Source organism: Nicotiana tabacum, chromosome 17, assembly GCF_000715075.1.
Source record: "Nicotiana tabacum cultivar K326 chromosome 17, ASM71507v2, whole genome shotgun sequence".
Lineage (NCBI taxonomy): Eukaryota > Viridiplantae > Streptophyta > Magnoliopsida > Solanales > Solanaceae > Nicotiana > Nicotiana tabacum.
Genome location: NC_134096.1, coordinates 10,787,298 through 10,801,831, shown reverse-complemented (window position 1 = coordinate 10,801,831; position 14,534 = coordinate 10,787,298). Strand labels below are relative to the sequence as shown.

Sequence of the window (14,534 nt, the reverse complement as noted above, 5' to 3'; positions counted from 1 at the left end):
TCTGCCGTTGGGCTATCGCTGCCTGCTGAGCCTGTAGCATTTTGAAGATCACCAGTAAGCTGATCCCATCTCCTTCACCGTCACGAGCATTTTGAGCTACCGACCGGACTCCCCCGCGGATGCTGTTCTCAGGATCGGTGGGCAAATTCGTGTTGATGGACACATGTGAGCTGGCGTCGATCGGGTCCGCGATCGGAATTTTGTTGGGATCGGCGAGGGCCACCTCTTTATCGGGCGATATATTGTTGTTCTCGCCATGGTGGCCAGATTCAACATCCGTGCTTAGAGAGGCAGATTGAGAGTTCGATATTTTAACGTAGACGTGAAATCAAAGATACTTCAAAGAACAAGTGTAAAATAGGGTGTGTTACGGGAATTTGTATCAAATTGCCGCTATTATCCTTAGCCCCACGGTGGGTGCCAAACTGTTTACTCTCAAATGCGGATAATAATTGAATTTATAAGTGGTTTTAAGGATACACAGATTAATTTGATACAGAGCAATAAATTAAGTAGAATTGAAGAAATAAAGATAAATTAAATTCAAACCACACGAGTAAGATAGTTCAAGCCTTAGTGAAATAGTCACCCTCGAGCCGGGCTCACCACGGCCAGTACCAATGAAAAGGAGCAAAAACTAGTGACAGAGAAAATAATAATATATTGCTTTTGAGTGTGTGTTCCAATGTGATTCATGAATTATCAGACCCCCTTTTATATAGTAGGGGAGTCCTACTTTAGGTACAACTCTATAAAAGGTAAAACATCTTCCGATTTACTGATTGCCGGTTTCCTATCGATACGTGCCGTGATATCCGGCCGGTCACAGATATTTCGGTCTTCTGTTGGCTATGCTTGATTGTCCGACAATATTCTTCTAAGTCGTTCGAGGCTAGGACCGATTCCGGAACCATGAACTCGAAATTCTTGAGGACAGGCGTCATGCCCCCAGATTCTGACTCGGTGAGACTTTTGGCTCGATTTCGATTCCTTGCCACTATGTCTCGAGCCTGGCTTATCTTGTCGGAGGGCGGGATGCACTATGAGTTCGATTTAACCCGTATACAATATTATTTTTTTAAGAAAATATTGTATACGTATTGATTAAATTTTCACGGAAGGTGGCATGTCGGATGACTCCATTTGGTTGAAGGTGTGTGAGCCACTGAGCGTGCATTTATCATCGTATCGTTACAGCTGGTAGGATGGGTTTTCTTTTCATTTTGAAGAATCAACTCAAATATCTATTCACCTAATTTCTTAAATTAAAAATAATTGATAAATATATAATACATATATACAATTCGTGTGTAATATGTGTATACACTATTAATCAACCCATCACCAAAAATTTCAGATATATAAGAAAACATTTTGAGAAACTACCAGCTATGTCCTTTTATAAGTAGCTCATTATAAAAATTGGCCAATTCATAAAATATTACTAATATTAGCCAATTAGCTATTTGTAACAAAACAAAATGTCAAAATTTTGCTTTCTTTTGAGTGGGTGTTATTAGAATAGATTGAGTACATCTTAAGGAGCTTGAATCTCAGTTTTGGGATGATTTGGTGAAGTTTTGAGGTGGTTTGAATTAAAAATTCGAAGTAAAAACTAAACATGAAAAAAATGATATGTGTATCATTTGTGTATTACATATATATCATATTTGTATCAATTGTGTATCACATGTATATCCATGTATACCCGTGTGTGTGATACATGCGTGATACATGTGTCGCTGAAGAATTTTTTGAACTCGATTTAATTACGATTTTTGATACAAAGCCAGTCCAAATCACCTCCAATCTTCCTCAAATTTTGTATATTGACTTATTTATATGTTTTCAATGAATTTCAACTATACCCATTGAAAATGTTCCTTTTTTGCTTAGATTTTTGGAATATTGTATATATTTTTTTTGTATTTCATCACTTTATTTGCTACCTCATCCATGAAATTTCCTTTCCGTCTTGCACTTAATGTTGCTAATCACGCTTAAAATTATGGAAGGTGATTTTTGCTTGTGGTTCTTTGAGAGAAAGAACCCTATTTATTTGATTTTTTAATTTTTATATGTGCTTGGCTAGTTTTGGTAAGTCTATGACTAATGACTAGAATTGGTAAGGTGAGATTTATTTGTGATATTTGTGTAAGTTTCCAAACATTTTTGGGTTTTGGAACCTAGAGGTTATATATTGGATCAAGCATTTTTGTTAATTACTGCCTTTTTAAGTGGACACGAACCCTTTGGCCAAATAACAGTATAATTAAGTTTAGTATCAGTCAATTAAATCAATTAAATTGTTGTTCATATTAAAAGGAGCCAAGATAGATAAAAAGTTTAATAATTCTTGAACATGTACTTGTTTTGAGTGCCTATATATTTTCAATCAATTATGGATTAATCACAAGTCAAAGTGTGATTAAACCCCTTATGTGTCTTGAAGTTATATTTAATGCGATTAATATAAATTTTCTAACCATTTCTAATTTTTTGATAATCGATTCCAACAACTTTGGCGTTGAGATTTAAAAATAAAGAAGTATATATGTTGGGATAAAAAAGATTGGTAAACCTGAGTTCACAACTCACCTCACCAATTCCCAAGGAAGAACTTGGATTGATTTCTCAATATGGGGATGTCTCTAGATTGAGAAACTATAGTATTCTATGCAAGAAGATGTTTTTCTATGCATTTTGTCAATCTTGACAGTTGTATCATATCATGATTTGACGGCGTTGATTTAGCGGCGAAATCAGAAATTCTAATAAGGAAATTCAAAAATAAATATAAGAATGTTATACTTGAATTTGAATCTGCGACCTAAAATAACTTTTAAATCACCTTCAACCACTATACTGAAAACTTCCCTTCTCTCGTTTCCATTTTATGTGACAGCATTTTTAGTCATTTCAAAAAATATGACAAACTTGCTAAATTTGAAAATAATTTAATTTAAAATTTTTATTTTATACTTAATGACAAGATTTTAAACCACACAAATGGTATGACATATTTAAGATTAAAAATAATTTAAATTCTTTATATATTTCTTAAACTCCGTATTCAGAATTGGACCACATAAAATGAAATGGCAGGAGTGTCAAGAATATTCAACACATTATATAATTTTCTTTCAAAGAGAATTCAATTAAATCATCTTTATTAATTAGCAACAAATGATGAGAATGCAAATGTGAACTGCTGGAACAAGGGTGTCAGGGCAACTTCTCCAAGCCAAAATCTAGAAGAGAAGAATGCAACTATTAATCAGTGCCACAGTTCCTACCATTCCTTAACCTCTTCTTTCAAATATGGAGGTTTTTTTTTGTCTTAATTAGCCTCTCAAACTTCTGCCTTGTTTATAAGTAGGATGGTATTAGCGGGTGATTGCGGGAGACTAAGAATTCGTTTGAATTAGCTGATTGTAAATTGCTGATAAACTTGAAGTGCTGAAAATTATTTTTAAGTGCTGAAACTGAATTTTTAATTAAGCATTTACGTGTTTGGATAGACGTGCTGAAAAGTGCTGATAAAGTGTTCTTTTATTAAAATGACTAAAATACCCTTAAATTTTTAATAAAAGATTATAAATTAAAAAGTCTCTTTGTAAAGAAAAGGATGAACAAGGAATATGGAGCGAAGAGAAAGTTAGAAAATTTATTTTGAGAAAAGTATTTTGTGAATTAAAAATATTATTAAGGATAAACTAGTAGAAAAACTTGGTCAAATTAAAAGTGTTTATAAGCTGATGACTGATTTTAGCTTATAAACACTTGACTTACAAACACTTTAGGTGTTTACCAAATGCGTAGATAAGCCAAAATATACTTATAAGTCAATTTGACCAGCTTATAAGCTTAGCCAAACACCCACTAATTTAAGTCGGAACTGCTTTCGATTTTAGGCTCACAGCTATTAGGGGTAGGCATTGAAAGACGGCTTTCAGTTTCCTTTGTTGTTGGCCTGTAACTGTACAATGTACTACCTCAATCCAATAACTTATACATCCTGTACATATATGAAGGTGTATACTGTTGACATAATTGAGTAAGACTGTCCCCTCTAGTTTTCAAATATTCAATAAACAGACTTGATTAGTATTAGGAAGGTGACTAGGGCAGATACAACAGTTTAGTTATGGGTTCAATCTTGACCTGAATTTTCTGTATAAAATTCACCAAAATTGCTGAAAATATTGAGCTAGATAAAACATTACTTTAAATTTTAAAACTGTAGTTTAATGAATTTGTGAAAGTCGTAAAAATAATAGTATTAGTAGAACGGAGAATGTCGTATAAATTGTGACAAAAAGAGTATTAAAACAAGTAAAAGTTTATCCGCACAAGTTGTATACACCATATCATGGTTAAGTGATCTTATTAGATAAAAATCTGAATTAATTAACCATGAGAAGTGAAGGAGAGCCTTCGAGCAACGGTAAAGTTGTCTCCGTGTGATCGGATTCGTCCTGTGTAAGCAACCACTAATGCTTGCATTAGGATAGGTTGTCTACATCACACCCCTTGGGGTACAACTCTTCCCCGTACCCTTCGTGAATGCAGATACTTTGTGCACCAGGCTGCTCTTATAAATGATAGAAGTCTATCTACAAATACATGTCATGTCATGCACCTGTTAGTTTGGTGTAAACATCCCGTGCGGGTGAATTTTTACCATTAAAACAAGTCATATTGGCATAGTTTATACTACTATAAGCTGATCCTTCTCAAATGTGTAGACTCTTCAGGATCATGGAGCCCCCATAATCTTGTTTGTTGCTGCATCACCAAAACTGAAGTCTCACTTTCAATATCTGAGGCTGCAAGTAATTCTCCTATAACCCCTAATTCACCATCCTCATTGTTCCTCTTTGTTAGTTGTAACAAAATTGGTGAGTCTATATGTCTTCTACCAACCATAACAAGATCATAAAAATTTCCCAATGATTTAATAACTTCTAACACGTCTGCGCCCCTATTCACCTCTGCTTCTTGATAAGAAACTTGTTCGGAACGAAGAAATCTGTTATTGAATTCACTCAAGATTTGAGTATCAAGAACCTTACTTCGTTCCGTGCCACCAACAATATTTTCGGAGGAACTTGATCGTGTGAAACGTATTAGTGTCATTTGTACACTAGGATGTCCGGACATTCGTTCTGCATATGATAAAGCTTCGCGATCATCTGCTCCCCCAAAGAAAAGTACCACGACTCTATACAATGAAGGAACTGTGATTGCATACCGGGATTTTTTTGTGCTTCCTCGAACAATAAGTATCCCAATTGAACAAGGAGCTTTCTCAAGTACATTCTTGTTTAAATGTCTATATGCATAGGATGTTTCAATTCTTTTCTCAAAGATCCAATGCTTGTGAAAAGGGACAATGATAAGGGTTGTTCTCTTTTCTAAAGCAAGAGAACAAACATCATTGTGCATTGTTGCATAAGGTGATATCCCTTTGTAACATTGTACCATGATAAGGTCATTGTTCTGTTGTCCAAATTTTTCGAAGGCATTGAAGATTCTTTCGGATTGCGTTGGATTCAGAGATGGCTTGTCACGTTTCCGATGTGCTACGAGGACTGAGGAGGCGCGGCCTGTGAGCTTAGTAAGATGAAGGACTACCAAATTAACGTGACTTTCTTTTGTAGGGTTAGAGACTTGAAGTAAACTGATGACTGCACGAACATTTTCTTGGCTGTGTATGCAAGCAAGTATACGAAGTTCATCGTTTTCTCTGCTATGCATTATTGTCCTCCTTTTGTAGGCTATGTACCTTCTTGAAGGATCATAGAGAACTTTCACAAGAGGTGATATAACTCCTGTTATAACAACCACTGAAATTAGCATGATTGTATAGTTTTCTTCAGACATGTCCTGCAGTAGAAATACATTAATGAGTAGGCCAATTTCATATGTAGGATTCACGATAATTTTACTATCTATTTTGTGTGCAAGATCCATTTTTACCATATGCAGAAGGCGCAAAGTGTTTTATCAATAATAAAAAGAGCAGTCCGGTGCACTAAACTCCCGCTATGCGCGGGGTTCGAGGAAGGGCCGGACCACAAGGGTCTATTGTACGCAGCCTTACCCTGCATTCCTGCAAGAGGCTTTTTCCACAGCTATAACCCGTGACCTCCTAATCACATGACAACAACTTTACTAGTTTACGCCAAGGCTTCCCTTCATGTTTATCAGTATTACTATCTCAACAAAGAGTATAGGGGCTTACTTTGTTCTTTTTGAAGTCATTCAAGAAAGCAAGTTCCATAATGCCTTTGGAGTTCATGATCAAAGCAAGAGAGAAGGCGTCGCGTAGGGGCACTCTCCAGAAAAGAAGGGGCAATATTGTTCCCATGATTTTTCCAATAAAAGCAACTAAGACAACCAACTGTAGCACACCTACATTTCTCAACCTTACAATTGAAAAGACGTTCATTTGCAATCCACAAATGGTGAAAAAGGGTGGCATAAGCAGCACAGATACAAAGCAATCAAGTCTTTCAACTAATGCAGAACCTAATGGCGGTCCATCTGGTATCACCAATCCAAAAAGAAAACAGGCAACAATAGAACTAAGGCCGATCGCTTCACCAGTGAAACCACACCATAATAGAAGAACTAGTACCACAAAAACATAAACATTTTTCACAGGTTTCCCCTCTGGAGTTTGTCTGATTGCCCATAAAATTGCAGGACGGATTCCAAACGCGATAACAAGGATATAAAGAGCACCAGACACCAATGACCCCAAAGTTACTCTCACTGATTTTGCCTTAGCTAACTCTAGAGCATACTTTAGACTTAAAATAGTCCAATGGCAAATATCACATATAATCGAAGATGAAGAAGCTAACCGTCCTATCTCCGAGTTAAGAATCTTCAACTCATCAAGAAAACAAGCAATGCCAGGGTAAGCTGTCATAGATTGAAGAATAACTACCCTTGAAAGCAGAGTGATGAGTTCTTGATCCAAAGATAGAAACTTTTCAAGAAGAAACGCCGTGAAACTAGCGAGTCCAAAAGGAACAAAGAAGCCCAAAATTCCTACAGCTAAAGCTTTTCTACTAGATTTTAGAACAATACTGAGATCTATCTTAACTCCAATCTGAAAAATGAAAAGCATGAAACCAAAGACTGATACTGTATCAAGTACTGATCTGGCTTTACTAGGAAAAACTTTAGACGAAAGTTCTCCATTTTTCCCAATGATCGAAGGACCGAGTATCACACCACCCTGTTCAACAACAAGTTAGTAAACAATATTGATCAATTTACTTCAGAAAACCATGTATTTAGGATTTCTTTAATAGAATATCTTGATCAAAGAGATGCAACATGAGAGGGCCATCTTAAAACAATTGTCAACTGCATATCATAGATTATCATTCAAACATTTATAGCAGTGTGGTAAGGAAATATATGAAATTCTTACATGCACTTTAAAGTAATAATTCCTCTTTAACTTAATACACCTCCATCTTACAAGTTCTTCACAATTAAGGGCAGCCTAGTGCGCTAAGCTTCCGATATGCGCGGGGTCCGGGGAAGGGCCAGACCGTAAGGATCTATTGTACGCAGCGTTACTCTGCATTTCTGCAAGAGACTGTTCCACGGCTTGAACCCGTGACCTCCTGGTCATATGGTAACAACTTTACCAGTTACGCCAAGGCTCCCCTTCAAGTTCTTCACAATTACATTACGATATAAGCAAATAAGATATAAATTGAACTTTTGTTGTGCTTGAATAAAAATGGGTCAAAAAGTAATAAAGACTTTTACTCCTGACTAGTAATTCCTCCATTCTAAGCATTTATATTGCCAAGTTCTCCAATCATGGGCCGGCATCTTGGGGTTGAGTGATAAAGTTTGAGACTTTAAATCCAAGAATATGAATAGTTTTCCTTTTAACAAAGTGGAGTCTTTTAGGTAGTCGGAAAAAAAAGAAAATAGAACAAATAGCTGCAAATTACAAATAGTAGTAAAGTAAGGTGGTTACTAGGTAAAGCAAAAAAGGCCAGACCCACAGCCCTTCAATTCTTTGGACAAAAAACAGATTACCAACAACATTCACAAATTCAATTCCAATTAAAAGAACCATATCAGTCAACCAATCAATATATCTCGAACCATATCAGGAAAGGGATATATACTTACGAGAATCTGAGAAACAATGAGGGGTTGGCCAAGAGGTTTGAGAAGTGATTGTATAATGCGAGTGAAAACAGAAATGAGAGAAAGCTGCAATAAGAGAGCAGGAACAGAATAATCAAGAGGATCATCACCAACAAATAAACCTTTGGAATTGATCTGATTGAATGAAGTGCAAACTAAATTGGCTCTTAAGGCCGGGGCATTGCTCATGTTTGAAACCCAATTAAGGGGCTTTAATTTCAGGCCTGTTTTCTGATTTCTTGATCTTAATTTTGCATAATGATCATCATCATTATGGAAATGAAGAAATTTGATCAATCATTTTGTTAAACATACAAAGACAGGGTGAGAACCCCCATACTTTCATGAATGGAGGAGCATGAGAAGTGGAGCTTTGTAATGAAAATTTGAAGAAAAAAAAATCATTTCCCTTTATATACATTTGTAAATATTTTTTTATGTTATTAGTGCATTTTAGATTATTATTATTATTATTATTATTATAAGTCATTTAGTTGATTTTTATAGACAGTTTACTTATTGGTGTATCACATTAACATGACAGTGTACAAATATTTATAACTTTATCCGCAATTTGTTTTTTGTATTCTTTTTTGTTTTTAAATTCAATCCCACCCAAAAAGAATCAATACTAGTTTCCCACTTACCTTCATGTAAACTCGAAGTTGAAATGATATATATTACTTTATTCGTCCAAATTACATGACAGACAGTAGCGAACCCAATTTGTTTTGACATTATTTCATCATTAACACTATTATTTTACACAATTTTCATGATTTAAGGAAAAAGTCAAATTCATTTAATATCAAACAATTAACTTTTATATGATGTTTCTTTATCATACTAATTTATTAATTATTACATTAATGCTATACTTTTTTCAACTTTAATGTTATACTTTTTCATTAAGGTGATTTATACGCTTGATCTAATGTTGTTTTAGAAGGGCTTTGGAGCAACAATAAAGTTGTCTTGGTGTCCTATAATTTACGGGTTCGAGCCGTAGAATCAACCATTAATACTTGCATCAGGTAAGCTGCCTACATTATACTCCTTTGGGGTGCGGCCCTCGGACCTTGCGTAAATACGAGATGTTTCGTGCACCCGTTTTGATACAATCTCATTTAACTTGTCTGTTAAACTTGCACGCAACAACTGATCATTTCAACCGGACACAACAAGATTGCATTTAACTTGTCTATTATCCAATTTTACTTCTTTCACCATTAACAGAGGAATCACTATGAAAAAATGTACACAAAGAATCAAAGAATACTTGGCTTTAGGAGTTACCACTTACCACCATTGATGCACTAGAACCCCCCTCTCTCTAAGAGAAGAAAAAAGCTCCAAACACACTGCATATGTCTTGTCATATTTTGGACTCCTTTTACCAGGGCAACACCTTTGCCATCTATTATAATGACATTCAAGAAACAACTCATCAATCAAACATATTGCACCAGTCTCAATCAACCTTGGTATCAAATGAAACTCAGTCCCTTCGACATCCATTTTCACAACCAAATAATCCCTCTCTTCAGCCAAACTCATCAACCATAACGCAAAATCAAACCCCTTAATCTTATCCAAATTCCCCACAAAATTCAACGACGATTGTGCTGATTGTACTCTCCCCATCCCTCGACCCTTCTCCACGTTCTTCCTACTCGGCTCTCTACTTATCTCGAAAAACAACGTCTCGTTCCTCAACCAAGCTGCATATGGCAAAAGATTAACACCCTTTTTCCTATACTCGTCGTGAAATTCCCTATCAGCTTCAATCGCGTATACCTCGAATTTCTTGTTCTGTTTTGGATACTGTTTATTAAACCAGCTCCCAACACTTGAACTGTAACTCCTTGCTCCAACATCAACATAAATGTACCTGTTTTTAAAGCTTATATCAACCATTGAAGACAAATACTTCACATTCCTAAAATTCCTCTTCAGTGTTATCCATGGTTTTATTGGCTCTTCCTCAATTAAAGGCTCCAATTTTCGAATTAATTCTCTTTTATACCCTGAAATAACACAGCCATTACTCATTTTCTCGAAATCAATACACCTATTTTTGTTACATCCGGCCATAGGTTCCAATCCCGTCACCTTTACTTTTTCGAAAATAACTTCGCGAATCAAAGGCTGCCACGTGTCAAAACCGTCAATTTCACGTGACCTGATCAATTTGAAAAAATCTAACAATTGAATCAACGAATCGAGACTGTATTTATCTTTCGTTATTGTGTGAATAACGAAAAAACCACCAGGTTTTATAGTTCTAGAAACTTCTTTAGCAAACTCAACTGGTTTCATCGATTTTTCGAGAACTCCGTCGCCAGCGAACTCAAAATCGAAAGTGTTCTCATCGAACGGCTGACGTGTGGGATAACCGTAGCGAATCACCGGCGGAGATGATTTGTTGAAAATTCCGATCGAATCGACGACTCCGACGTCGATCAACGCCGCGACGTCTTGGCCGGTTAGTGTCTCGATGCACAGACACTTGGAATTAGGAGAAAGGAAGCCGTCGGCGATGAGATCTTGGAAGACGGAGTAGTAATAGTTCCGGAGACCGGTTCCGGAATCTGGTAACTCGCCGGAGATGGAGTTAGGGTTTAAGCTTTCCGGCGAGAAGCAGAAGTCGCCGAAGTTACATGATTTGCCGCCTTTGACGGTGAAAATGTAAGCGAAACGAGCGAGGAACACAAGAACTACGAAAGAGACGAGTCGCACCAGAATATTTCCCAGGAAGTTTGGTTTAAGTGTGAACATCTCCATTGAAGCATCGAATGAGCTCGACGTTGGCGCCAAGTCGGTATTATTGAAATTACGTTGGGCTCTTTTTACGGCTTAGCGAACTCATTATAAGCATTCAATTTGGGCCTTAAAATTAAGGTGGTCTACCTATTAAAAACACTACTTAACTCCTTATACTTTAAAATATTTATTTTATATTCTATACCTACTTTATAAAACTTTATTTACTTCTTAAATCTTTAATATCATTATATGTCATTAAACATATCCCACCTTTTAAGGGACTAGATTATCTTTCACTCCAACTTAATAAATTTCTTAAAACACTCCACCATTCCACGGAATTAGGATTATACATTTTTACCAAAAAAATTTGAACCCTAATAATTTCTCTTGTTCTAAATAAACAACCCTCTTTGTTCTTTTCTATGACATGGGGATGCAGAAGGAAGAAGAATATTAAAATGGAATATTTGTTAGACATTACCTCTTTACCATTTATTTATCAAATGAAATGTTTCATCTTTTTGTTTTTCTCTTCTATCTACGTAATCAAAAGAAAAGTTAAAATAACGTAAAAATATTTTAATTTGGGATATAGTATCTAAACTAAAAAAAATATTAGAATATACTAGTATTTAAACTAATATATACACCACAATATTCTAATAAAAAATGCAATATTCAAATCAAACATATCATAATATTCTAATTTGGAATACAATATTCAAACTAAACATACCACAATTTTCTAATAGAATATGATATTCAAACTAAACATACCATAATATTTTAAGTGGGATATATTATCCAAACCAAATTAAACGTAACAAATTACAATAGATTAATGCAGAATATAGTATTCAAACCATCATACCATAATATTCTAATAAAGAATATAATATTCAAAATCAAACATATCACAATATTCTAATTTGGAATACAGTATTCAAACCAAATATACCACAATATTCTAATTTGAAATATAATATTCAAACTAAATATAGAGCAGTATTCTAATTTGGAATACAGTATTCAAATCAAACATACTTTTTATTTTTATTTATTGTGTATATATTGTTTTACTTGAAATATTAACATACTTTTATAGTATACAATGACTAGTTTACTGTATAATGTTTTTTTATTGTAAACAAGAAAATAAGGATAAAGGTTCCCATAATTTTAAAAAAAATTAATGGATAATATTTTTTTATTCTTTAATTTTATGTCCAAGTTTAAAATGGATGTAGTAAGATTTTGGATTTGCTTCGTATATATAATTTCCTTTAATTTAGGCGACAAATTTGCTAGGTAGTTATTTCCCTTTGACTAATTGAATATGTGGAGTAATTAATTAATGTGTACTACATGTAATTTTATAACTGAAGTATATAGTGTTAAGGGTTCTTTAGAGGGGTTATACCGTGTAAAGTTCCCTAAAATCAAAGGAATTTTGGCATGGTGTGACAACATACTCACGCAATTGTCAGAAAATAGTCTTAGTTATAGATATTGGCACTAAGTAGCCAATAAATATATATCATAACAATAATATGTGTATCAAAATGTATATCACAACTTTATTTTCCTTTTTTTTATATATTAAAAATATATATTAAAATTTTACTTTCGTTCTTTATTATCTAAAATATAAAATGATAATAGAATTATTTAAAATTTATTTTTATCTTTATATCAATGTATATCATAACGAAAATAATTGTATAATTTATATATCACTGTATATAACACATCAAATAATGTGTATACCAAACATATATTACAATTTTTTTTTCTTAGTGTATATTAAAATGTATATAAATTGTTTTTATGTATATCAAAATGTAAATAAAAGATATTTTTTTTCTTTGTATATTTCAATGTATAACACATAATTTATCGTGGATATACACAAATATATTTGCTAGAGATATATTGATATACAAAATAAGAATTGGAATTATTTTCTTAATCAAAAGAAAAAGAAGAGGAAAAAAGAATGAAGTTCTTTCCAATGCCAGTTTTAGGGATGTATATATCATGAAACCTACCAATATGTTGTTCTAAATTCATGAAATGCCAAAAAAGTTTTTTAAAAAAGAAAGGCACTTTAATACTCCATTCTAGCACCGAAACCTAATGGAAAGCAAACCTCCATAAAAAATTAGATGCCGCAATAGCAGCGTTCAACAACCCCTCCTTTACCCTTTTTTTTCTTTTGCTTTCGAGGTTCGATACTTTGGAATTTGGATGTAACATGAGGTTTAACTCCAATTTAAATAATTTGTTCAGACTCAGCAATTCATGAAAAACAAAGTAGATCTCGTTTGAATCACTCGTGGGATCTCTTGCTATATTTATGCTTTTGTTCTAACATATTAATAACTATTCTAATACTATCTTGCAAAGGATTGTCGTTGCAACAGAAGTGAAATTTTAGTTCATCGAGAGTGGAGAGACAGAAGAAGAAATATAGGGAGAGAGATGAAGAGGGAGACGACAAAGAGAGGTAGAGGGGTTATGAGGAGAGAATAAATAGGGACCTAGTTTTTTTTGGAATTTGCTTTACAATGCCAATTTTTTGGGACTACCTTTGTCAAAAATAATATGAGGGCAAAAAAATACCAATTTCTATTATAAGTTGTTACGTGGTACGAAATTAAACTCATTAGTCTTTGGGTGATTTGCACAAATAGGACACTTTTGGTGCCACTTTAGATTTATTGACCCGCTTGTTCTATGGGCAGAACTTCAAGTTTAATAAGTATTGCTCCTTGCTTGTCCCATTGGCAATACTATTGTCACGACCCAAAATTCACTAGATATGATGATACCTAACCCAACTCGTTAAGTCAGTCAATTAACAGTTAACACAATTCCAATAAAATAAAGGTGATCAACAAATGATATGTCCTGATTCCATACGATAACCCAAGGACTGGTAGTACAAGACATGAGCTACTAAGACTGGATTATTGCAAAAACGGAGATGAAATAATTACAACTTCTGTTTGAAATGTACATAAGTATAATTCAACTCTAGAACTACCCAGGGACAAGTGGTAGCCACATTCGGAAGGCACAAACATCTTCAGAGTCATCCACCATCATCCACCGCAGCTTCGTTTCAAAATCTACATGCAAGGTGCAGAAGTGTAGTATGATTACAACCGACCCCATGTATTCAATAAGTATTTTGACTAACCTCGGTGAAGTAGTGATAAAGCTTTTTAGTTAAAAGATGCTCACTAATATAACATGTGCAATAGACTAACAATAGAACAATACTAGAACATAACAGAACAAGGTACAAGGAAACAAATATGTGAAATAGTAAATAATTACTAGAAGAAATCATGATTAGTATTCCTCAATATCACGACCAATCCTTTCCTTAGAGCGATAACCAGCAAATCACAGTAGTAAATCCACACTTTCATGGTGTGAAAAATATACTCAAGACATCAAATCAAATGGCACGGCAACAACCTTTCGTGCATTTATCTCATCCTCACCAAATATGCGTATAACATTATCAACCATGTGACAGAAATGCCAATAACAATAATGACAAAAGT

The 14,534-nt window shown here is 34.3% G+C and overlaps 2 protein-coding genes across 4 annotated transcripts; both read right to left on the bottom strand.

Moving 5' to 3' along the window:
- Nucleotides 1-4,255: 4,255 nt before the first annotated feature.
- On the bottom strand, nucleotides 4,256-9,625 carry LOC107815667 (cation/H(+) antiporter 15-like). Of its 3 annotated transcripts, XM_016641285.2 has the most exons (4): nucleotides 9,494-9,620; nucleotides 8,173-8,256; nucleotides 6,248-7,252; nucleotides 4,256-5,889 (listed from the first exon to the last, which is right to left on the bottom strand). In XM_016641285.2, the coding sequence occupies exons 1-4, from the start codon at nucleotides 9,497-9,499 to the stop codon at nucleotides 4,720-4,722; spliced, it is 2,265 nt and encodes a 754-aa protein (XP_016496771.2). In that variant the 5' UTR covers nucleotides 9,500-9,620; the 3' UTR covers nucleotides 4,256-4,719. The 3 variants fall into 3 exon arrangements, with proteins under 3 accessions (XP_016496771.2, XP_016496772.2, XP_016496770.2); XM_016641286.2 differs by lacking the exon at nucleotides 8,173-8,256 and having other exon boundaries at nucleotides 9,494-9,625; XM_016641284.2 differs by lacking the exon at nucleotides 9,494-9,620 and having other exon boundaries at nucleotides 8,173-8,557.
- Nucleotides 9,115-11,519, bottom strand: LOC142171516 (uncharacterized). The gene has a single exon (XM_075234022.1). The coding sequence runs from the start codon at nucleotides 10,972-10,974 to the stop codon at nucleotides 9,490-9,492; it is 1,485 nt and encodes a 494-aa protein (XP_075090123.1). The 5' UTR covers nucleotides 10,975-11,519; the 3' UTR covers nucleotides 9,115-9,489.
- Nucleotides 11,520-14,534: the final 3,015 nt, after the last annotated feature.